At 34.1% G+C, this 26605-nt stretch overlaps 2 protein-coding genes across 4 annotated transcripts in view; one reads left to right on the top strand and one right to left on the bottom strand.

Annotated features, from left to right (window-relative positions):
• The window catches only part of mim (missing-in-metastasis), a 352784-nt gene that overhangs the window by 184141 nt on the left and 142038 nt on the right, over nt 1-26605 (bottom strand). The window lies entirely within an intron of this gene.
• Nucleotides 18191-22233, top strand: LOC147075003 (glucose dehydrogenase [FAD, quinone]-like). Its single transcript, XM_085943019.1, has 2 exons — nt 18191-18461; nt 19503-22233. The coding sequence occupies exon 2, from the start codon at nt 19620-19622 to the stop codon at nt 21501-21503; it is 1884 nt and encodes a 627-aa protein (XP_085799145.1). The 5' UTR covers nt 18191-18461; nt 19503-19619; the 3' UTR covers nt 21504-22233.

Raw genomic sequence — 26605 nt, 5'->3', positions numbered from 1 at the left:
GTACCTACTATAATAAAATATTTAGTTGATATTTCACTAACTAATTAGTAAGTATTTTGCCATCTGCCAATTCGACCCTGTTATAATTGAAGAGCCGAGATCAAATCCATTAATGTCACAGATTTATGATATCGTGTGATAAACTATGGAGATAATGTCTCGACAATCTGCACCAATCAAAATATTTTACAATCATTACCCCTCTATTAATAAAATAAATGTATCATCTCAGTCTACCGTACCACAACATAATATCCACACACCATTAAATAATCCAATTAATTATTAACTATATTTATGTACCACTTAGGTAGATACATACATTTGTAGGTATATTATGTTTAGGTGTCGTGCAATAATCATTTTCATTAGATTACCTCGTCGAAATTTCCAATTTTGGGTAGGTATTGCACTGTTGTTGAGAAATATTGGTTTTCGGCAAAGTTTTTGAAATATTATGTTGGGGTAAAAATAAAAATAAGATAGTTGACATACTTTAGCCACATCATGCGGTATTCCGAGATATCAACTTCTGTATCTTATCATTGAAGAATAAGATGTCCAGTATTCGAGGCCATGGTAGAAGAAGTAGGTACGCCCTGGCTCAAGAATCTCTGAGCCTGGTTTGAGTTCAGCACAGCATCCCTATTTAGAGCAGGGAGAAAATGGCCAAACTCATCGCCTACGCCCGATAACGGATATGCCACGAAAAGAAGATGTTGAGGTAAAAATGAAAAGAATATTCTTTTTACAAATCCGTCTCCGGGTCCGACTCAAAATAAAAATTCAACTCTCACTCCGAACGAGGTTCGACTTCCGAGTAAAGTATACTTAAATTTGTAACCTAACAACATAGTTTGTAATAAAAATTTGCTACCTGCTTTATTGATTTTTTTTCGATTGAAAGACACACTAAAATATGATTCAGATTTTTTTTAATAAACTACTTAAGGGGGGGACATGGACATGCTCAGCGTAGGTCAAAATGGAGCTTTTGTTCTATTTTCAAAGCATGATCCTGGACATACCTTAAACGTTGCAGATAATCTATTTATATAATTTTGAAGCCTTATTATCCTTTATATTTATTTTAAACATTTGATGACTGCATAAAGTATTTGTATTACATAAAATAGTATTCTTTTAAGCCTCTCGCTCAAATGTTTTAGAATATAGTCATATTTCAGTACATAAATGTGCAGTGGTGTTAAGATTTTTTACATTTATTAATTTTTAAACACATTTATAAAACCATCAGTATAATTTATATCGACATTATTATAGTGAAATATTTACGATAAAAAATATATTGATAATCTCTGTTTGTTAAATTTGACAAGAATTAGGCATTTTATTATTCAAAAAATGGGCAAGATTAACACATTTGAAGATAATTCTAAAGATACTCATTATAACCTAACGTAACCGATTTTTTTTAAAACGGTACATGTTCCAAACACGCGCGTTAACATCATTTTACTCCCTATTTCAATTATAGTTTGTCAATTTATGGCTACGGCCGTATGTTGTAGCTTAACCACTGGGGAATGCCAAAAGCAATGGCGTATTTCAAAAAAACACTGCCTTATTCTTAGGTCAATAATTATTATAAAGCAATCATTATTCGTAGGATGTATATCACACTTGAATGGTCAAAGACATAGCTTATAATGAGTATCTTTAGAATTATCTTCAAATGTGTTAATCTTGCCCATTTTTTCAATAACAAAATGCCCAATTCTTGTCAAATTTGGTTGAAAAATCACAGAGATTATCAATATAATTTTTTATCGTAAATATTTCACTATAATAATGTCGATATAAATTATACTGATGGTTTTATAAATGCGTTTAAAAATTAATAAATGTAAAAAATCTTAACATCACTGCACATTTATGTACTGAAATATGACTATATTCTAAAACATTAGAGCGAGAGGCTTAAAAGAATACTATTTTATGTAATAAAAATACTTTATGCAGTCATCAAATGTTTAAAATAAATATAAAGGATAATGAGGCTTCAAAATTATATAAATAGATTATCTACAACGTTTGAGGTATGTCCAGGATCATGCTTTGAAATTAGAAAAAAGCACCATTTTGACCCACGCTGAGCACGTCCGCCCTTAATTCGCCAAAAAATTAACATAAATCTCGATTCTAATTCACCCACCCCTGAAAAAAAATTACAGATAAGAACTTACTTATACTTACATTTTCTTATATGAGATAACCGTGTTTGGAAAACTGTGTTCGCAGCGCTGCATCAAAAACACAGCTGAACACATTATTATCTAACATAATAGGTATTATGCAAATAGATTCTCTATAGATTTTAATAAAAAAATAAATTAAACTGAGTTGAATGTCAATGATGTCACTGTATTGAAACAGCTCGATAACGAATGTTTAATAATAATATATTATAATAATTATATCATCATTACGTATCTAGCTATTTATTGGATGTCGTAATATTATTATCCCATCAAAATTATAAATATAAAAACGTGCGATTCACTTTTTTATATTACTATATCAGTCAAGGTCAGTTTAACTTTTTATACAACATGACGTGTCTGTCAATGAGTTCCATAAATCTATGTTTGAATTTTTATATTAATATTGATAACACCCTAGGACTCCTTGGACCTACCCTAGTTATGGTGGAGAGGGTTCAAAATAAATTTTCGAGACTCCCTGACTGGAGACTGTATTAATACTAGGTATACAGCCGAAATTCTCTCAGCATGCTTACATACTACAGTTTAAAGTTAAAAAGAGATTTACATTTAGTTACATATTTTGTGTACGTGGAAACTCTACCATTCTCGGTAGATTGACATGTGTGTCCTTGATAATGATCTTATAAATCAGGAGCATTCGTTATTTATTCTCACAAGGTGCATAATTAATTAACCTTTGTAAATTGCCAATTTATCGGGAGGCCAATAACTGTGTTCAATCAAATCGCTTCGGGTATTGATTTACTCAGTTTACTGGTTTACTCGGTGTGCTTCCATGTACTTTTTTGCACTACCTACACGTCCTACACTATTATTTAAATATTATTAACACGTATTTTCTTTGTTTGTATGCACAGAATAGATAATAAATAGAATACCGATTGGCTATATTCCATACGCCGCACGTTGAAGCAGGGATTTTGAATGTGTGAGTGTCCTACGAAAATGAAGCACGCATTATGCACGTGCAATACACCAACATTAAATGAGCGTAAATGCATAAACCGAGGGCAGTTTTCAGTATTAGACGTACAACGTATTCTTGACACGTGTGTAAGTTTAACCAGGATTCTTCCTTACTCGAGACGGTTACCCGCTATCGCCTTACCCGTTGGGTATTTCAGTTCCCATTATTTCTGAGTTCCCTGTTCGTATGTAATGTTGTGAACAACTTTAAATTTGAATATTCTGTTTAACGTGAGAGAAGGACAGCATGCAGTTTTCCAAAATTTCGACTAAAGGTGGCGGAAAGTTTTAGTGGATAAAAAATATTATCTTCATCACTTACGTAGTTTTTTTTATGTATTTTTCAAATATTGTCAAAAAATAATCACGGTTTTTTATAATAGTCAAATATTTTACTTATACTTAGTCAATTGCACGGCTTATATGACTGAGTAATAAACGAACCCGATACTTTTAATTTTCTTATATTATTATGATTACAAAATAACATGATCTTGAGCGTAAATAATAAATTGACCCATAACTGAAATATTATCAGAATTTAGAGATAAGAGGTCACTCAGTCATAATAATAACATGTTACCGAATAGGTAATAAGATACTTACCGACATATAATTTTTTCTTCATATGTGCATCTTTATAAATAAATAATAAATGCACTGTCGCTGTGATAATTATATCTGTATGCAAGAGGTAAATTATTATGGTATGTCCACATGGCCAACTTTGTAGGAGAGACAAAATTATATTTAATATAATTGCGGGTGATTTTAATATTTTAAGCATCCGGGTTTTGTTAATGAAAACATTGAAAGTAATATTACATAAGTTTACTCAGTAATATAACAGTTTGCGGTGCCCCTGGGTATTGGTCGCAGCGACCTAGGGCCCTGCGGCGTACAGTTTGAATACCATTGCAATACTGAATATACACAAGATTCAAGGATGTAAGATTATTTGAAAATAATAAACTTCTTCGAATAAAAACTAGGTAAGGTGGATCGTTAGCCTTATGGATATGGGAACGAACAAACTACAAATGGATCAATAAGTAGATATGTGGTGGATATCATAATCATTTGTGTACGACTCTATTTGAATAGCCCCAAACTACCCTCACTCCAAATAAACAGGAAATAATAAATTAATAGTTTAATGAGTCAATATAAATCATTGAAAAACAATCAACCAAATTCAGCGGTGTGTGAAGTTTGAGAACAATAAATCACAAAAGCCAAACCTGTTTCGATTCCATTTGAATAACAATTTATTTAATGGTCCATATTATTTATTGTAAATCGGTAAGTAGGTACATTACTTACTTGGTTAATTTATATTTTATATAATGGTAGTTGGTAGTGGAACATCAGTAGACGACATCAGGTTTATGTTGCGTGCAGTAAAAATATAATATAGACCAGAATAAAATTCACGCTAATATTAATCCAACGAGTTAGTAGGTACCTAATTAAGTTGTATAGCTAATCTATAATCAGACACTTCAATTCAAGACTCCTGTCAAAGAAAAATAAGATAAAGTTATACAAAACCCTCATCAGACCCATACTAACCTATGGGTCGGAATGCTGGGCTTTATCAAAAAAGGATGAGAAGAAATTTTTGAAAGAAAGATATTAAGAAGAGTCTTCGGAGCTGTATGTGAGGAAGATGGCACGTGGCGAGGAAGGTACAACCATGAACTATATGCGTTGTATGAAGATCCCTCTGTAGTCTCACACGTGAAAGTAGGTCGACTTCGTTGGGCAGGCCATGTCTCAAGGATGGAAGACTCCCAACCACCAAAGAGGCTTCTCTTCAACAGACCAGAAGGGAAAAGGAGGGTCGGGAGACCTAGACTGCGGTGGCTGGACTGTATATAAAGGAACACAGTATCCCTGAGGCTGAGGCGGTGGAGGGAGCTTGCGGCAGACAGATGGGAGTAGAGACGTTTCCTGGAGGCGGCCAAGACCCACATTGGGTTGTAGTGCCGATGCTGACAGCTAAGCTATAATCACTTTGAACACATAGCATATTGAATCCACAGCCCGACATCTTAAATACTTAAAACTAACCTTTTTATGTAAGAATTGGGCAATCGCCAATCGAAGAAGGAGAATGGGTGGTAAAACACATTAAAAACACTTGTTAATATTAGGGGAAAACAGTGCAATGTAAGTATTACCAATAAGCACATTCGCCACTATGCGATGGAATGCGACAGGTAGCAGCGACTCATAACTCATAACTGCAAAACAGGTGTTCATCGCTAGAATCAAAGCGCGTAATGTCTGGGCATGAGGAATATACGTCGACGTGCTGGGGTCCACGATGGAAATTACGGACTGGGGACAGATCGATGTTCGGTCGTACCGGCTAGCTGTGGTAATAACTGTAATACGAATGAATGCCTCCGTCGTAAATATCCGGCTTTTGCTGACATCCCATACAACCAATATATGAAATGCGGTCCGCGGTGTGTGGTAACCATCGATGTCTGTGGTTAATGATTGTATATGTAGCCAGTAACCACTGCGAGAATAAAGTAGAATTAACAAAAAAAAACTTTGGTATTCTATCACGTAAACGCCAGTTTAATTAATAGACAATATAACATTTGCTATTACGCCCCATCTCTAATCTTCTGGATCTCATATAAACTTAACAATAGGACGTGCATGTTCATCTCGCAGTAAAGATGCATATCCTTTGCCGAGTGCTAAAAAGCTCGGCGAACAAAACACCCAACACACTAATTGGCATTTTTAGGGATTCACGAAACGAAAATGTTTGAAAACCAATGGCTTGGTCCTTTGCGTATAAGTATAAACTGCCGAAGTATAAGCTATTCGATTTGCATAGTTACTTTTTACACGCGTTGGCTGTCACCACAAACCCGCATTAACAACGTAACTCGTTAAACTTTCTGACATTGTTCAGAGTTTGGAGCGTGTCCGCAATCTGCGAAAGCTTTTCCAAGTAGCCATTACTGGCGGAAACTAGTGCATGAGACTTCAGTAGATATTTTCAGTTCACAAGATATTATGTAAAATATATCATAATATCATTATATTATCTCTATACATTACAGAACCCTTAAAATTGTTATTGCAAAATAATTTCAATTGTATTGATTGCTTCGTAGATATCGTTCAATTACGTTAAAAATGTATATTAAATGAGCAGCTCACGACATACATACAAATTATTCGTACCTACTTACCTGTGTCCTTTTTCGATAACTAGGTACCTACATCTATCGACGAGTACATGAACGTTTTATCAATCAAATTATCATGCAATCGACGAATTCCTTCGTTAGATAGTAGGCATCGCCTGAAACTTAGGTCATTTGATGCAATATAATAATATATACATGCATAGTATATTATATTTATATAAGCATGTTTTGAACGATGAGTGACGTGCCAAAAGAATAGTCCCTCCGAAACCAGAGTAGACTTTTATATTTTATTTTAACTCTTCTTCTTTCGCTAAACATGAACAGTCTCTCGAAGCTGTCTCCTCCTCCCGGTAACTGAAGTCCATATCAACGGCTCAAGACTCAAGCAGATGGATAAGAGTCTGTCTTTTATTCTTAGTTCTTCAACGATTAATTTTTCAGATCCCAACATAACGTCGATCCATTTTGTAAAATTCTTGCACCCGTAAAATATCTAATAATTAAAAAAAAAAAAAAAAAAAAACAAATAAGTATGAGGTAGGGTCTCGTATCCCCTTTGCACCTTGCTGAACTAGCCGGTAGAAGGTTGCGATAGGGACAGGGACCGTATCCCATCAGCATATCACGCCGGGGTCACCACTGTGGGAGTGGTCGATGTGAGGGTCGATGGTGTTGTAGATGAAAGACGATCTTCGTTATTCGTGATGATGGAGAAGTGAAGTTTATTTATGGTTACATAAGTACAAGGGTTCAATCGGTACAATAATATAAATATACTGACAAGTGACAGTATAATATACTGCGATAGTAACGGACCAGGTACTTAGATTCGAGTGACATTTTCGATGAATTCGCTATTTATACATCAAAATAATATCTACCCATTATAATTTAGGACATAACTAGGTATACCTACCTATTAATCGAGTCAACTACGTATTGTCATTTGCATCAATGGACATCCGAGTAGCTGACTATTGTATAAAATATAGATATCACGGAAATAGCTATTGTACCTACTTTAATTTGACACTACGGAAATGCATATTAAAGAATTTGTAATTTTGGTAATATTTATTTAATATCGCCGATCAATATGCTGACACGAATTGAGTTGGTATCGCCATAAGTACATAAAAACCTCGTAATTTATATTCATACAACTTACAAATTTTCGAACTTCGTAAAACCAGGAATTGTTGTCATTTTACCGTGTGTTCGTTTTTTCCATTTTTAAATTTCTTACTATTTTATTGATATACTCACTATGGCATTACTAAATCATACTACGAATACGAGGAAATCGGGCATTACATAATCCCGCGTGGGATTTCATTCATTCACGAATTATCACAGCATTGACGTTTTGCCAGGCGCGTTCTCCGGCTTGTCCACCCACACCACAGACGGATAGGCCTGCCCTCCGTGTCATTAGCATCGACGATGAAGTACGCGGGAAGAAGTCTATAATATTAACATTGGCAGGCCAAAAGATCCGCGTCGTACCGGGCCAGCTGGCGCTCCTCGAGTCCTAGTCACCAGTGGGGTTTCCTCCCAAGACGCGTGCCGAACGGCGGGGGCGTTATACGAGCTCAACTTCATTGATAAACATACGACTTATTTAATACTATAAATACATAGTAAATGTTTGTCTGATAAAGATTGCCACAAAATATACTACATTGAGTGACCAGATATCTCCATTTAGGTACTCACTTCTCTTTTCCAGTGGCGAAGGGTGGAGGTAGGCTGTTAAGCATGGCCCCCAGATCCTGAAGCGGGCCCCAGGCTAGGATCTTTGGCGGGGCCCCCTACCTATAGCTAAGGATAAAGGCAGTATTACACTCTACAGTAGCGTTTTCCAAATGATGTACGCGGTACAATTAATGTGTGAATGTAGTGTTTTTTTTTTTTTAAATATGTTACTTAATTTTAATACATCCATTTGAATTATGGGGTCGTCGAGTATCGATACACAATTAAAAATTGTATTATTATATAACGACATAATTTTAAATAATAATATTACTGAAGGAAAATAGCACCGCAGGCGACTTTTTACTTACTTTAAAACAAATTTGTGATGTGTGTTTACCTCACGTATCTGGTCGACTCGCCTCGCCGGGCCCCTCCTGAGCTCGGGACCCCAGGCTAGAGCCCTGTTAGCCCCCCCTTTGTGGGGGCCATGCTGTTAAGATCCGCTATAAATAGTGCACATTAAACTTTGTCAGTCATACGTATTTTTTTCACTGAAAGAAGACTACAATTAACAAATGGTGATGGTTAGTTTTTAAAATTTAATTAAGCCGTGCGAAAAACGAGTAGTCAAAAAATACTCGTCAATCTATTAAATATCTAAAATTATGCAATTAAATCATACACCACTTTTTATATTTTATAGATAGAATAGTACTTTTTATCAATTATAGTTTGGTTTAGGCAAGGCTTAATGAATTTAAAAGAATGAACCAACAATTATGTATTCTTAATCCAACGAAAATAAATTAGTATTGCCCAAAGTATACCAAAACTATTATGACTTGGTTTAGGTAGGGTTTAATTGATGTTTAAAAACTAACCAACACCATCTGTAAATTGTGGTCGTAGTTCAATAAAAACAAATAGGTACGTATGACTAACAAAATGTAATGTGCACTATTTATGGCGGATCTTAACAGCCCACCTCCACCCTTCGCTACTGCTCTCTTCTAATGATCGCAGTGCAGTGTGTATGTGTCTATATAAATGAAACAGAATTACGAAAACATAATGAGATCGAAAGAAGTCGAAGAGATGAAGTGAACTCAAGCTGATATTGAAACAAAGACAGGCCACACAATGGGCAAAAGACTTTATGCCCTCGTGGAGTGAAACGATTCGCAACTTTGCGATGAATGTTATTATAAGAATGACATTGCACACATAGTGGAACAATGTCCTTAGAACGTCGGGGAGATCAATTAATGTGCCATGGAATTAGTGAATAAGGAAGAGCTCGGTAGTATTATAAAGTTTTTTTAGAGGGGAGATGGCCTGAACAACGGATCTACACTCGGAGGAGAAGAGGCGACATGACAACAAGGCAGGTCTCAGTCAAAGCGTCGCTAAATTAAATATTATTAAAAAAAAAAAAAAAAAAGAAGAAGAAAATCCATTTTATAGTCAGATTACCAAAACTAACTATTAAATTAGCTGGGAATCACTGTGCATTGCAGATTCATTTATATAACATAACTTTATGTCGATTATCAGATGAATCTGTAAAATCTGTATTTTATTTACATAAATGCTTTTCGAGCTGTGGAGAAGGCTGCTGGCCCGACGGTCAAATCGTCAAGTTCACTATCCTCGAAGAAGAAAAAGAATTATGCTAAACACAAAATATGTATATTAGAAGCATTGATATACTACTAGATGAGGAGTTCCCATACAAGTGTCATTTTAAAAATGTACCACAAAAGAAGATATTACGAATATCGTCTTACAATATTTCCTTGTAGGTATAATACGTTAAGACCATTAACATGGATTCCCGAATTTCACCCGTATTGCCCTGACTGTGAAACTAAATTTGCGTTCTTGGAATAGTAACCCTAAGGGTGTCTGCAACCCAAAGCTTGCAAGCTACCAAAAATTCATGTCTGAGCGGACTGACTATTAGTTAGAGTAAGATGCAAGCTAGATCGGGCTTACTTATAATTATTGCCAGGTCGTTTTCGAGATAAATATTAAGTGAGCTTATATCGAGTTAAGTCCGCTGATATTAAAACGGTAAGTTTTAACACTGGCCGAGTCGCTGAAAATCGGGCGTCATTTTAAGAAGCATATGATTCATCTAGTAGTAGGTATATCAATGATTAGAAGTCAAACTGCGTCTCAAACAGTATGTAAAAAAAACTGGTGCACGAGCGGTGCCCTTTAAATACCAAAGAAGTGGGAGCCACGGGTCTAGCTCCATGACTTTTCGTGTATACTATCGTCTCAGATACACCAATCACAAAAGAACCTGCGTCCCTGATATTATTCATACCCAACTTCCCTTAGTATCAGGTGTAAACGACAATAAACATTTTTTTGTTGTTTCGAATTGGTACTTAATTATAAAAGGTCCTGTCAAGGCTCAGGCCCGTCAGACCGTTACTTACCGATTGATAAGAAGTGGAAATATAAATTCGGTCAAACTACACACAGCACTGGGCAGCATAATAATCATAAGTTAATAAACCGGCATAGAGAAGAGAGTTGACTATTTTACTGTTACTGACATAACTTGGTGTGCAGTCAGCACTGCACTTTTAGCTAGGTCGATTTTAACTTTAACTTGTTCGCGGAACTCATAACATAATAGGTACATCGACGTGACTTTCATAATGTATTCGTCTCGAAGTTGGGTAGTCTATAACATTGTTTGGAGTATTAGTTACAAAGCAAACTTAGTTAATCATTTCAGCATGTCACGGCGGTGTTATGCAAAGTGGTTGGTAATAATATTATTATAAGGACGGGAAATTAAGTAATCTAGATGTAAATTGATGAAATTTGTTTAATATACATTTTGTATCATTTGATAGGAAAATCGAAGGATGGAAAAACAATTGGCCTCGTTGAAACGATTAAGCCAATCTTGTAATTTGGTTTTAAATTAAAATTCGGCAGACAGGTGCTTCACAGAATATGGGCCGGGCCGTTTATGGTGAAATGTTTAACAATATGGACAATCTCTCCCGATTATAATTGAAATTCAATACACCTGAGACACATGTAGGTAGTACAAACAATATAACAATACACAGTGTCAACCTATAACTGTTATGACAATGTTTTCTTGATAAAACTGCTTATATTGGTGATATTATGTTCTGTGGAATTTTGGTGACCCTTTTACGTTCGGTAACTTACGGAGATTACGTATCCAAGAGAATCTCATACTTTCTACGCCTATGCTACCATCTACATTCCCACGCATTAGGAGTTAGAATAAATTATACTTTTTGTACTTGATAGTAGATATAAGTTCCCTTGGCCAATTTATTGGCTTGAGTTAAAACCTCTTCATTGGAAATATAATAAAACTAGTGATAAAATCATTGATGGGTGGGTTTTTGACAGTGCGATGAATTAAGAATACGTTTTTTAATGTCTTGATCAGCCAATTGAAAATTTCCCCTTCAGGATCAGATTACAGATCTTCTTTTAGCATTTCTTAGCGGCCAATCGAAAGATTATATTGCAAAACCGGATATCAGCAGTATAATTATTAAATGATAAAGCATTTAATTGTTAGATTTCAATGTTACAATATAAAAATACACAAATATCTACGCAGTAGTTTTAAGATTTTTATTAGTTTTCCGATTTTGTCAAATTCGTAGTATTTCCAAAGTAAACAATGAATGGTTACCATATAATGATCTACTACTTATGTGTCCACTTATGATTTTCGGAAATTTACCCCCAAAGCCCCAAACAAGCTGTGCTTCTTGATTCATTTAATTCAATTCATTTATTTTTTTAACATATTGTGGACATTACAAATTATAAGTTTAAGACGTTCACAACATGACATTTAGAAAGAAAGATATATAAATATAACAGTATTACATAAAAAAAGAGATATATCAGTAGATGAATTAGATAGGCACAAGGAAGTACACCGGATGAGTTAAGCAGACCCTATTTTAAGATTTTATAAAACAACATCCACCTAAACTCATTCTCACGTAGGTGGAATATATCAACACCCGAAGCAATTTCGTTGAACATAGTTATCACTCTCCCAATTGGCATTACCAGTGGCAGGTTGGTTCTGTACCTTGGGAGAATAAACAACTGGTGGTCTCTATTTCTAAGATAGTTATCAGGGACACACAGGTCAACACTGCCCAGAATGGCAGAGTTCTCATTTATACCTTGTATAAGTCGAAAAAAATACGTAGCTAAATAAAGATTTCTTCTAAATTGCAGACTGCAGTATGTAAGCATGCCTAAGAGAAAGTCAGTTGGATAAAGCCACGGATAGTATCCATACAACCTCAAGTAAAGGAGTCTCAAGAATTTCTTCTGTACCCTCTCCACCATAAGGCCATACTTCAACTGGTGCGGTGCCCAAACAATAGACCCACTCTCAAGTCTGCTTCGAACTAAAGAATTAAATAAAAGTTTTAATACCGTAACATCTGAAAAGACCCGGGAAGTACGCATGACGAAGCCCAACATTTTAAGCGCTTTGTTACAAATGGTAACTATTATAATGGTACATATTGATGAATGAACAGTGACAACAATCATGATATTAAGTATTGAACCTACTAATAATTTCATATTATTAATTAGTATTTCTGATGCATGACAAATCTGCTCAAAAACTTCGTTGGTTAGTTATATTCTACTGTTATGTGTATAGCATTGTTCTAAACAGAGTAATCAGAGGATGCTAAAATATAACAAAGGGATCCATAAATAAATGCTACTCACAGTTGCATTACGTTATGAATTTTGTTATGCGTTCAAGCAAAATCCAATCGTAATGACCGTGGTCGAAATCAATTTACTCGTGGAATATTCAGAATTATATAACAAATCGAATAGGTTATGAACTGTTGAATTAATTCTATCGTCCACTTGTATTCATAATATAATATATTGCACTGAATAAAAGAAAATAGAGACGTATCTAATTTATTATTGCCGGTTTTTCATTTCCTAAAAATCGTGTTATTTTCGGATATTTACAATAATTGAAATTTTGATGTATTGATGGCACCAATAGATCTAAGAATTGAGTGTATAGCTAGCTGCTAGGAAATGCTCATAAACCTACATACCATTAGGTTCTGTTAGGGAACGGCGGGATCAACTTCATATAGACACGTTTCATATTTAAACTGGCTTTATTAGAAGGTAATAATATAATAAATTATATAATAGATTATATTTTAGACAATAACTTGTAGACAACAGTCTGATTTGATTCAGTGGTTCAATGCGTCCTTCTTTAAGGTTGAGTTAAAACTGAATTGAAAACCTATTTTGATTCTATATAAAATAAACATTAATATTACGCATGCCATTCTCAGACATTTAGTTTGATAAGAAAGGTGAATAGGTACCTATAAAACAATATTCGTTTGATGGAAGTTTGAAACAATGTGCGATACCGATGCATTGCATTCCAGACGTTAATATTGATAATAAAAATGGTGCAATAAAGCAAATCTTTAACAAATACATTCCCAGCAATTCATTATGCATGCTTATTAATACTTGACAAGAATACAAAAATAGGCTCAAAGCTGCGGGGCTTAAATTAATATACGGTCAAATTTTATACATATTTACTAAATCTATATTAACCCTACCTACCAATGCAATTAAAAAATTTGAAAGTTACATCCTGGGTAGTATAATAGAAAATAACGAATTCATTCATATTTTTTTTAAATGTCCAATGCATCATAATAATATGTACTAATAAAAATTTAAAAATGTTAAAATTCTTAATAATGAAAATATGTATCTATATAATCTTGAAAAACCCAAGACAAAAACCTATTAAAAATTTTAGAAATAAAATTTGAACCGAGTGGGATTCGAACACATCTTTTGCGTGAGTGCTCTTACTGTTTGAGCTATCGGTCCGCGAATACTGCGAAATAAATCGAATATTTACGTCATTGGAAATAGGTACCTACTTGAAATTCCGCCAATGCAAGGATTGTTAACTATTAATTTTAATACATTCAAAAAACACGAACACAAACTATTGTATTCACAAGTCATGTGTGAAGATAATATCTATTTATGGCGAAACCAATATGTATCAGGGTTCTTCGAAATTTTACAAAACATTGCAAGGGTTCCTCCAACGAAAATAAAGATAGGAATCACTGGATTACGATAACGACGAATTTAAGTTCCTTGATCATTCCTCATAGCATGACATACATGTGTAAGAATCGGATGGCATTAAAATTTGTAATCAAATTTCAATCTAAACCTAAAAGATGACAATACTTTGACCATAAATGGCCAGCAGCATTTTTTGATACGGAAAACCTTGGCCAGTATTTTTACCTATACTTAAGTACATACATACAAATTAACGATTTCCTCATTGGTCACTGAATTACTAAACCGGTGGATAAAATAATACACTACGTATTTATTTCATTCATTAGGTACGTAGTGATTATTTAGCTTAAAATAACACCATAATAGGTATTACACAAATTATAATATGTACCAATTCGCAATGAGCTGGATTGTCACATATTGCAACGAAATCTCTGTTCACATGAAAGTTGGTAAATAAAGCATAAACATAAAGTTAATACTGATAAATGTTTCTATATTTCGTTTTATAGGTCAAGATCCCATATTAAATATAATTTCAAAAGGATCAGTAAAGCGCCAATCTGAGGCGAAAGATATTGGCATAATTTTGGACTTTTCATTATATTCTCACTCGTCTACAGCTCTATTTGCAAGTAAGCTTCTAGAAGTCTAACGTAGATTACGTAGATATTGTGTTTGTTGTTCTGAGTATACTTACTTACTGATGATTTTGTTTACTATTTTTAGGATTCATCATGAGACAAGTTAAACCATTCAGAATCCAAGTCATATTATGGAAATTCTTGAATATGGGTCTGGAGTCTGGAATTCTTATGTACTTATAAAGTTTCCTACAAGCTTGTTTTAGAGCGCTCGCGAGAAACTCGCTTTTCACTCTCTTGAATCTCGTGGATCACTTCTGTTCTTGAGACATTTTTGCCTACTCAAACGATGAGTGGTTTCCAATCCTTGCGTCACAAGGAATTTGAATTTATCTGCACCCATCAATTACCGACGTGGTCGCAGCCATGAAGTCTTCTGGATCAGAACCATTTCCTCGTGCCAAGCATATCAGGTACCGTTAACGATGGGTGCGAGACTGGTCGATGCGCTCCCCAAAGATGTAGACACTTTCAATGATGTGGTGTGTATTTTGTTCTTCTCTCCTGTGAGAGTATTATTTGCTATTTATATTAGATAAGTAAATACCCATGTATTTTTCTTTAACTTGTTTAAATAGACCCAGTTTTTTTTAAACTTAATATGACTATTGTGCGTACACAGTGCGTATGTGAATAATTAAATAATTATCATACATAGATATGTAATAATTACGCGAGCTACAGTATATAAATAACACAATTGCAAGGCTACTGTTGTTGTATAAGCATAAGGCAATAAGGAATATCCAAATGTGCACATAATAAATCACAGATGATAGGCGGTCTTTTTTTTTTAAATAGGACTCGAAAGTATAAATAATGACAGGTATACAATATATATGCATTCGGACCAGTTTCGTTATATTATGTCATCATCATCATCAGCCGGGGTCAATCCACTGCTGGATGAAGGCCTCCCCAAGCTTTCTCCAACTCTCTCGGTCCTGTGTCGTTCTCTGCCACGTATTTCCGTCGAACTTTACCAGTTCGTCAATCCAGCGGCTTTTAGGACGACCCTGTGGCCGTTTCGTGCCCCTTGGGTACCACTGGATGACGGCATTTGTCCAGCGGCCGTCCCTTCGGCGAGCAATGTGCCCCGCCCATCTCCATTTCAGCTGTTTGGCAACGTCTATTACATAGCGTACTCCTGTTTGCTTCCTAACCCATTCGTTTCTCTTACGGTCCTTTCGCGTGATGCCCAACATACACCTCTCCATGCCTCGCTGTGTGACTCTTAGCCTTTGGACATCTCTCGTGTTGAGGGTCCACGTCTCGCAGCCATACGTGAGCACGGGTAGCACACATTGGTTGAACACTCTACGCTTAAGACATAATGGTAGGTCACTCTTGAAGATACTATTCAGACGTCCGAAAGCAATCCATCCCAGCTTTGTTCTTCGAGCAATTTCATCGTGAATGCTTCCGTCTATGGACACCTGCTGTCCGAGATAGACGTAGCCGCTGACTTGCTCGAGTTGGGTGCCATAAATACAGATAATCGCAGGGTCCGAAAAACAGTTCCTCATCACTTTTGTCTTTGAGACATTTATCTTTAGACCGACCGTTTGACTGACATCCGCAAGCTCTTGCATTCTACCTTGGAGGTCTTTCGGGTCTTGTGAGAGTTATATTATGTACTTGTAGTCTTGTAGATAAATCGTAGAAGAAGTCAAAAACAATTTCCCGTATCGCACCGCTGTCAAGACAGAAAAAAGAAATCACTCAACATGTTGATATGATTTATGAGGAACACAATGAAATAAATACATAGTATTAAATATATTTATTTTTCTACTGCAACTCCAACATGAGACTATAATGAGCATTTAAGATAAAGCATCTATTACTTACGGCTGACTTTTAAAATAATAATCTGCCTTACGGCGGCGTATTGCGTATGAGAATTTCAGGGGGAAAGGTTTTGCATTTATTATCAATGCATGTAAATAATATGCAATGCAGTTATGTATTACAGAACTGTTTAAATGAATTTATTATTGGGTGAAGTGGAGCTATCAAAATTATATTTGCAATTCTTAGAACTTTCGCAGGAAAGAGAACCAACACGGTAACAACTCGAATTTCCAATAAAAAATCCTATAGGGCCCTACTCAATTGCTGATACTTATCCAAAATCGCAACATTACATGATATGTTTAGGAGCTGTCAGATTAAATATGAGAGGCGCCATAGGAAGCAAAACGTCACTACAGTACAGTTAAACAGAAAGAAGAGAAGATAAGTTTACAGAAAGCAGTACAACGTTGCAGCTATGCAATGTGCACGTGCATACGTGGTATGATTGAGACGCACGACTGCGAAAGCCCAAGAACCTTAAATATATATATATATATATATATATATATTACACCACATTCAAGTTTATTGAAAAAATCTCCATTTCAATACCCAATATAACATGTGCAATCCGTAATGATTTCTCTCATATAATTTATTCAAAATACGGTTTTAAATTTTTCTCCAAATATTGCAGATACAATATGAAATAGTATAAAATAATAATGTTTTATTCATGATAATTCGAAAAATATTAATTTAAAATTTATGAAACGGGTATTACATTATTTTATACTAATTAACTAATAGAATATAAATATTATTTTTCTTAGTTCTATGGACCTACGTCGATACCGCTGCAACCGAATAACTCAAACTACCACTTATATTTAAACAGCCTCGACAGGGAGGCACATCATTTTAGTTTTTGAGGTATACACTGCAATATTTATCATTGCAATTCATTTATACAATTCAGCTATATGTACCTACCACAGGTAGGGTTTCCAACTATTTATAAAACAATTTCGGGAAACGCGGGCAGAACAAAAATTGACTTTCACAACTTTCTCCGCTCAAACTGAGCATCACATACTGAGGGTCTATCCGACGAAACGTGCGAAATGAATTTAGACGTGTAAAAATATTAACTGAAAAAAATATACAATTTATTATTAAGTAGGTAGGTACAACAAGATTTTAGAAACTCGTTGAATGAATTCAAGACAATTATTTTGGAAAATCATCAGCAGTTTTATCAATCATTTTTGAACATACATAAATTGAAATCATCCCATGTGTTATACAAGTAAATTTCATTAAAAACTTTCCTGGCTGGTGAAAGATCTGTGAGCGTTAGAAATAATTATTTTAAAGAACTGTTATTCCGGGACAGTCCCGACCATTCCGGAACGGTCGGTAACCCTAAGTATACACGCAGCAGCCAAGGTTAACAAAATTTGATTCCTACATAAAGTTGTGCGATGCGGCGTAAACAATCATAGCATTCTAGACAACTAACTGATTTGTATTATCAAGCGTAAGGAAAACTTGTGACTGTGAACTGAAAAAAATATTTTTAAATTTGATCGTAAAGAAAATCAAATACCTACCTAAGTGTAAAACATTGTGACGGTGTGCGAAATTACTTAAATAATATACCGCGAATGAATTCTACTAAAAATGTGTGAAAAGAAAACTTGTTTTTAAAAGATTTGGAAATTGAATTGTTTCATTACACACCTGAGGATGCTTTCCATTGGATCTACGGGGTAAGCGAATAAAAAATATAAGTATATAAGCCGAAGTTTAAAAAAATATATATGTACACATATTACATTACACTATAGATGAGTTACCTACGTAGATATAATATCAATAATATTGTTTCTACAAAATTATTTTCTAACATCTAAAAAAATAATGTGTATTTATCTTATAAATCTACATATTATATTAGATAATTAAATGTACACACCTTCATAATAATATTATGAGAAAATGAGTTCATTTTTTTTTGATTGACTAAACGAGGATCGTGATGATTCTGGAATAGGTAGACTGCGGAATCCATTTTCTCCAACCTACCTACTGAAAATTGGTTATCCTAGGTGCCTCCAAAATATGAACTGGGAAAAAATTGTCGCAAGCAATTTTCCTGTTTCACATACAAAAATAAACTTAGCTAAAATAACCAAAAAATATTTCAGAAAGTCAGTGTAAACATCTCTATAGTCAACACGATTTTTAGATGTAACCTCTTTTCGACAACAAACCGCAAAGGGAGAAAAGGGAAAAATGTCATTCGGCCTGACATAATATTACCCCAGACCCGACTTACAGTCATGGTGTTATCCAAATAATAATAAAAATAATTTATTAGAGTTGTTTAAGATTCATCCAATTCAAAGATAGATTGTAGAAAGGACGAACTGGTGGGGTGTATCCATATTTACTAGATCTGCCCTGCGTATCTTAGTTTTATATATAAAGACTACCTACTAGTAGGTACATGGGAAAAGGTTAACGGTTAACCCTCACCAGGTATATATTTATTGCAATTTAATATTGAAAAACGAACCATGAGATATCCTAGAAATTTAGAATAGATAGCCATTTTTTTATGAGTGAAATTCTGAAACGACACAACATGTCAACTAAACTATGTATAAAGGAGAGCAAAATAAACAAACACATTCTGAAATCGTGTGTCTTATTCGTTGAATAAAATAAATATGTAGTTTAACGTCCGATTAAATTTGTGAGATCACACTGTCATCACATTGCGTTTTAATTTTATGTTTGGTTTTCAGGTCGACTGACAAAGCGGACCATCCTTGACGAAACCTTACTTCATTATTGGAAGTTGGATAACTCTACAAAAAGGATAATATGTGAGAAAAAAGAGACTTTTAATCATATTTATAAAAATGGCCTCGAGAAGATATACTGTACAGTGTTTCGTGTTAGTTGTGATATTTTTTCTGACTCCATGTTCTCCATCATTGAAGGACGACATGCAGTCATTAAACAAATTCCTGGATGATAGCGAAAGACAGTTCAAAGAGGAGCCCGAGAGTGCAGTTAAGTTAAAATCTACTTACGATTTCATCATCGTTGGGGCGGGTACTGCCGGTTGCGCCTTGGCCAATAGACTAACCGAAATTCCAGAATGGCACGTGTTACTAATAGAAGCTGGCGGAAGGGAAAACTTCCTAATGGACGTACCGATTTTTGCCAACTATGTCCAACTATCGCAAGCAAACTGGAATTATACGACGGAATCTACAGATACAGCTTGCCTATCGTTTGCGAACAATAGATGTCGGTGGCCTCGCGGCAAAGTGATGGGGGGCTCCAGCGTTCTGAATTATATGATATATACACGAGGCAACAAGAAAGACTACGACAACTGGGAGGAACTCGGAAATCCTGGGTGGGGTTGGGATAGTGTTCAAGAGTATTTCAAAAAGGTAGAAAACTGTAAAGCAGACGCGTGTAAAAATTCTGAAGACAGAGGTTATAGTGGGTATCTTAATGTTCAAAGTCCTTCGTATAGGTCAGACACGAGTGAAGCTTGGATCAAAGCAGTTATTGAAAGTGGATATAATCTGGTTGACTACAATGGAGCTACACAGACTGGTGTATCTTATCTGGAGTCTAATATAAAAAATGGTACGAGACACAGCGCTAGTAGAGCTTACTTACACCCGATCAGAGATAGACCAAATCTGCACGTCCTTAAAGACAGCCTCGTTACGAAAATCATCATGGAAAAAAAATCTAAGAAAACAAAAGGTGTGACGTTTGTGAAGGACCGTAGAAAGTATAAGATATATGTTAGAAATGAAGTGATTGTTTCAGGAGGAGCAGTGAACTCTCCGCAACTATTAATGCTGTCCGGAATAGGTCCAAAAGATCACCTTAAAAATGTGGGAATCAAAACAATTCAGGATCTGAAAGTGGGGTATAATCTGATGGATCATGTAGCAGCTGGGGGAGTGGCGTTCACGCTTAGAGAACAACGGTTTCCGCTGACGATAGAAAACCTTATCGACAACCGTTGGTCGATCACGAATTGGATGAGCCGACACGAGGGACCCCTTACAATACCCGGAGGTTGCGAAGCGATTGTTTTACTAAATCTTAAAAATAAGCTTGCTGTGGACGAATGGGCTGATATAGAGTTGTTATTCGTATCAGGTTCCATCAGGACCGACGATTCATTCCGCCACATATTCGGTATCGAAGATGAAGTCTTTGATAAAACATATTTAGATTTACCAACAAAAAATACATATTCAGTATTTCCGTTACTCTTACAACCGAAATCTAGGGGTAGAATCAGACTTAAAAGCTCTAACCCCTTTACATATCCTGCAATTGAACCGAATTACTTCGAATACGAAGAAGATGTGTCAAAAATTATAACAGCAATCAAAGAGATTATAAATATAAATGATAAACCTGCACTGAAATCGTTGGATGCAAAGTTCTACGACAAGCCACTATATGGCTGCCATCATTTAGAGCCGGGCAGCGATGATTATTGGGAGTGTTTCGTTAGGCATAATACATTCACAATTTACCATCCTGCGGGGACTTGCAAGATGGGCGCAGAAGATGATCCGGACGCCGTCGTGGACGCGAGACTCAAGGTTTATGGGATCGAGGGTCTGAGGGTAGTGGACGCTAGCATAATGCCTGTAATACCTTCGGCACATACGAATGGTCCAGTTTACATGATAGCAGAGAAAGCTGCCGACATGATAAAAGAAGACTGGGGCAAGTTAATGGAGCCGACGCTGTGCTGATATTTTTTCTTCGCATATATATATGCAAACATTATGTGACTTATTGATTATAAATTTAGATAATAATATCATCATTCAATGTGTTAAGCCATACTAAATATTATATACCAAAGTGACATAAATGCAGATACTAATAAAGTGGCGGGTTTAAGGACTTGGATACCCGGGGAACTCAGTGATTTTGAGGACCTCCAGGATAAAAAAAAAACCATCAATACCAACCACCAACGTACCTAGTAAAAATAACAATATTACTCTTCCTTATCCGATTATTATTGAAGTTGACACATGTTTACTAATATTAGCGGTTTATTTATATTGAGTACAAGTACGTATATGTTTGGGTGGTATTTAATAATTATTGCACGACTGATTTGAACTGTTTCGAGTCCTCCTTTTAAAAAAATTGACGAATGGACTGCGTCAAAGAAAATTGCCGCTGAATTAGTACATACATACATTTATAAAATATGTGATCTCTATATTAGTCGATAAGAAAATCATCACGATTATTTTTTACAATACACAAGACAGCCATAAAACAATGTGTAAGTGTATATTTAAAAAAAAGTTCTATTCGAAATCCCTTCACACTATTATGATTTGTACAGTTTTCCAATGTGTGAGGTATAATTTTCCAACAAACGTGTAAAAATTTTCCTCGTATTCTTCATAGACAAATCGATAGAAATATTATAATAAATACAGACAATAATATTATGTTATCAGCAATACAATGTTGTTATAATTATCAATTTACTCATTAACATATCTACCTGAACAGGTTGTTCACTTTACACAATTAATTAATAGAGTTATGCTCTTAATAGTCTTAATACATAAATAGTGAATACCAACGATAAGAAAACTATTCAATATGTATTAATGATTATATTATTATTACCTATTCATTAGAATATTTTAGTATATAGGTAGATACACACGCAGAACAATAAATTTAAATAACCAAGAGCGCAATGCAGAACCATATTTACGCACTTAACTTATGTCACCGAAAAGGATGCATTAACGATAGACTACTGTATCCATGCATAACGAGCTGCCATGTAGGAGTAAAAGTTACGGAAAAAAGTATACAAGGCAATGACCCCCTGACAAGTGACAGCTGTCAAAATATCAGCTGGCAATGAAATTTGATTGAGAAAAATATTCGCTGCGAGAAATATAATCTAACGAATAGTTTTCAGGTTTATAATATTTGGGAAGCGGTAGAGAATATAATATAATATTATTATATAACAATTATTACAGTATTTATTGTATGTGATAATGAATTGGTTAGATGGAATAATTAGCGAACACATACGTCGGACAACCTCACAAATAGAGAAAAGAGATCTTTTGTTTTCGATTGAAACACACAATACTTACGATAATTGAATGTCAATAATTATTGTTGAGAATAATTGAGAAATATGGATATTAATATATTATGTACGTAGCTACAAAGAGTTGATCACATATTGAATTTGGGAAGCGGTGAGGAATATAATATAATATAAATAACTACACAACTGGACTTGAACCCACATCCATTGGGATTCAATTTTGTTAGGTTAGAACCGAAACCAATAATATACGTACCAATGTGTTAAAATCCTTTTGTAATAAGCGGGTAGTATGTTTCTGTTACAAATTATAGAAATGTATTTATTAATATTCAATCGATAAAGACAATCAAACAAAATGATATTATGACCATGTGTGTGGGTACCTGTTTGATTTACCTTCAGTAATTGAACAATAATTATTATAGTACAAACCTTCAAAGGTGTTTTCGAGGCTTCTAATGTTTTTCTGAGGTTGTTCTAAAATCTAAGTTATACAAATATTACTAAGTTATATTATTATTAAGTTCGTAAAGGGAACCCAGCGGTATAACGATCGAACATTTCGAATGTCATCGTTATAATGATTATGTCCTCTCTCATCATAAAAATTAACATTTCGCGATTAAAGTGAAATAAAATAGTATTATTTTCAACGCCATCGTTTTAAAATTGAGAGTGAAGGCTTATTTTATTAATTACAAGAGGTGTCCGTGTTTATAGATATGTTTCCAATAATATGGTAAAATAAATAATATTTCGTAATCTTGCCAATGGAGTTTGTAATTCTTTTATTAGCCAATTGAGTTTGTATTTGCGTTCTATATCTACCATGATATATTATATATTTTTGTGAGCTCTTAATATAAATAAGTACAGTGTTTCCCAACCGGTGTGCCACATTTTTTTTCGAAAATTAATTATTTATTCAGGGTATTTTTTTTTCATTCCTAACAATTTCGGGGTCGCGAAATTCTAATGAGTTATAAATATATAATATTAATATAGTATTCGTTTGGCTCAATAGAAGCAGAAATAATGCGCAGGCTAGACGCCTAATACTCGTACTGTTATTAGACTGAATGCAGAAATGTTTCAGAGAATAGTTTTTCCAACGTATTTTTTTTCGTAGAGCTCACAATGCACGAGGAAACTTCTGAATAATTTTGAAAGAGAAATTTAGTGTCATTGTTGAGGACCAGACGACGTCGTGAACACAATGGCGAAATGCGAAACTGCGAGTGAAAGAAAAGATAAAGCCTCGACTTAGAAGTGAGTATGCTAAACTAAGTACACTCGCAAATGGTGAGTGAAATTCTCATGGTGAGGGTGGATTTTTTACTGGCAGTTAGTTAGTACTTACGGTTTGTAGTGTGTTTATTTATGGCATGTGAAATTTCTTTGCATTTTACTTTGAACCTACAGAAAAATATTATGAAATAACTGATACACATATTAAATCATTGCGTTATCAGTGATTCTCAACCAGGATTTTGTTCTGCAGGCCGTCTAAAAGGTTCCGCGATAATTTGACGAAATTCTGGGTTCTCTGGCGGACGTCTGAATTTGACAAAATCTCCGTAAACTACCAAAATTACATACCCAACGTAATGAAAAAAAAATCCAAACCTATTGCAGTAATATTAAAAATTTCATATTCGAATATAATTAAAAATATATATAATGGAAAGTCTTAATAAAACTTTGCTTCACAGAATGTCGTTTTGTTTTGTTTTACGATTCAGTATAACTTTACTCTTACGATAGTTGTAATTACTTCAGGACGATGACAATAACACAATCATATTAGGTAAATTTATTCATCACAAACCTTGCATTATGTAGTATGTTCCCACAAAAGTCAAAAACCGAAGATACGTAGAATATGACATCTTACCTGTAACAAAAAGAGACAAAAATTAATAAATAAACATCCCATCGTAAATTAAAGCATAATACAATAATACCAATTGATTGGTGTTTCGAATTGAAGTTGTTCAGTAGAGTATAATTATATCGGTTCAAAATACAGCACACTGCAGGTCGAGTTATTAGATTTAAGAAAAACATTTTATGTCAATCTCTCCTAAGTAATATCTACTTATATTTAAAAATCACATTATCACAACATATGAATATCAAAAGGTTACGTTCATATACTTAATACAGTAGTTCAATAAAATTCTAATTTCAAATTCATCTTCTGTAATGTTGCAAATTGTGTACTGCGAAAGGAAAAAAATATTAAATCACTACTGATCAGGAGGACCAAAAGAAAATTAAATTGTTGACAAAATTGTATGAGAAGTTTCTTGTTTCTGTTTGAAATTTACTAATTTAGCGGCCTCGATTCGATTCGTCCCATTCTCATTGCATTATAATAAATATGACATATTTAACTAATATTTAAAATTTTCAGTCTCAACTCCCTTTTACATTCGCAAACAGATGTTGTCACTTACACCCGTTGGCTTATTAAATAATATGTATTAAAGATTTATGATCATGAAACCAGATTTCGTGTAATTGTTATGCTATGTAGGTAATATCGGCTAGGAGGAAACCCTAGAAAACACTGGACATACCACCAGCTAATTAAATAAATAGGCAATCAATACTGTTTGGCTTAATAAGTAAGCAACGATCGTAAAATGAATTCAATCAAACTATAAATAACTCAAAGACTACTATATGATTATTGATTACATTATTTATTATTATAGAAACTTTTTACGTTCAGTATTATTTATTGATAAATAATTAATAACCTACGTAATTTTGAGTACAATGAGAAAGTTTAAAAAATGTAATTGTCGATATATAATTAAGTTGTGGCATATTATATTACTGCACCGTGATAATAAAAGTCACTAACGAAGTCCATTAAAAATAGAAATTGAATTCAGAACAAGATCATCCCCCCCAAGTGCAATACGCAGAAATATTTTCGTACTAAAAAGTGGATCTACTGATAATAATGCACAAAGCTGAGTGAATGTTGAATGAGGCGAAGATCTTAAATAAAATTACATTAGACCGAGTTAAATTATGATGTTGAAACGTTTGGTTTTTTATTTAAATTAAAATGAATAAGCCCTGAATTGGGTCAGTAGGTTCAACGTATTACAATTATTATAGTTTATTGATATTATATGTATGTAGGTAGGTATACTAAATTTTGTTGAAAATTTTAATCGTGTTGGAAATATGAATATGATTATTTTCTAATGAACATTGTCTCACTATGATTTACCGATTTAAAATGTATATTTTTTTTGACCACGCATTTCTCAAAAATTGATATTTTTAAAGACAATGTTTAAACTATTTTATTAATTTAATATATAATTTTAAATAAAGAAAATCTAAACTATTTATTAAAATTACAGACACGAAATATAAAAGAATAGCTGATCTCCCACAAGTAATCAAAATTCAAATATCGTACAATATAAAATTAATATAATATAATATTTTAATAAAGTCGCATAAGTATATAATACTTATAATTTATAATATGTAGCCATCTACTATCTATCTAAAATACGGTAGGTACATAATGAATTTATTTTATAATCAGTCGAAAAAATCAACATAGACAAATATGATAATTAAATATGGTTTTCAGGTTGTCACCATTGCGTTCTTCCTCCTTTCTTAGATGCTTCGGACTCGTTGCAGTGGGCTACAAAAAGTCGAGGATAGAATGAGGAAGAAGACAACATGACATCCTAAAAACCAGCTATAATATAA

This window comes from Rhyacophila brunnea, unplaced genomic scaffold (genome assembly GCF_057557595.1).
Source record: "Rhyacophila brunnea isolate RB1 unplaced genomic scaffold, BYU_Rbru_1.0 scaffold_15, whole genome shotgun sequence".
Taxonomy (NCBI): Eukaryota; Metazoa; Arthropoda; class Insecta; order Trichoptera; family Rhyacophilidae; genus Rhyacophila; species Rhyacophila brunnea.
This window is presented reverse-complemented; position numbering and strand designations above follow the sequence as displayed.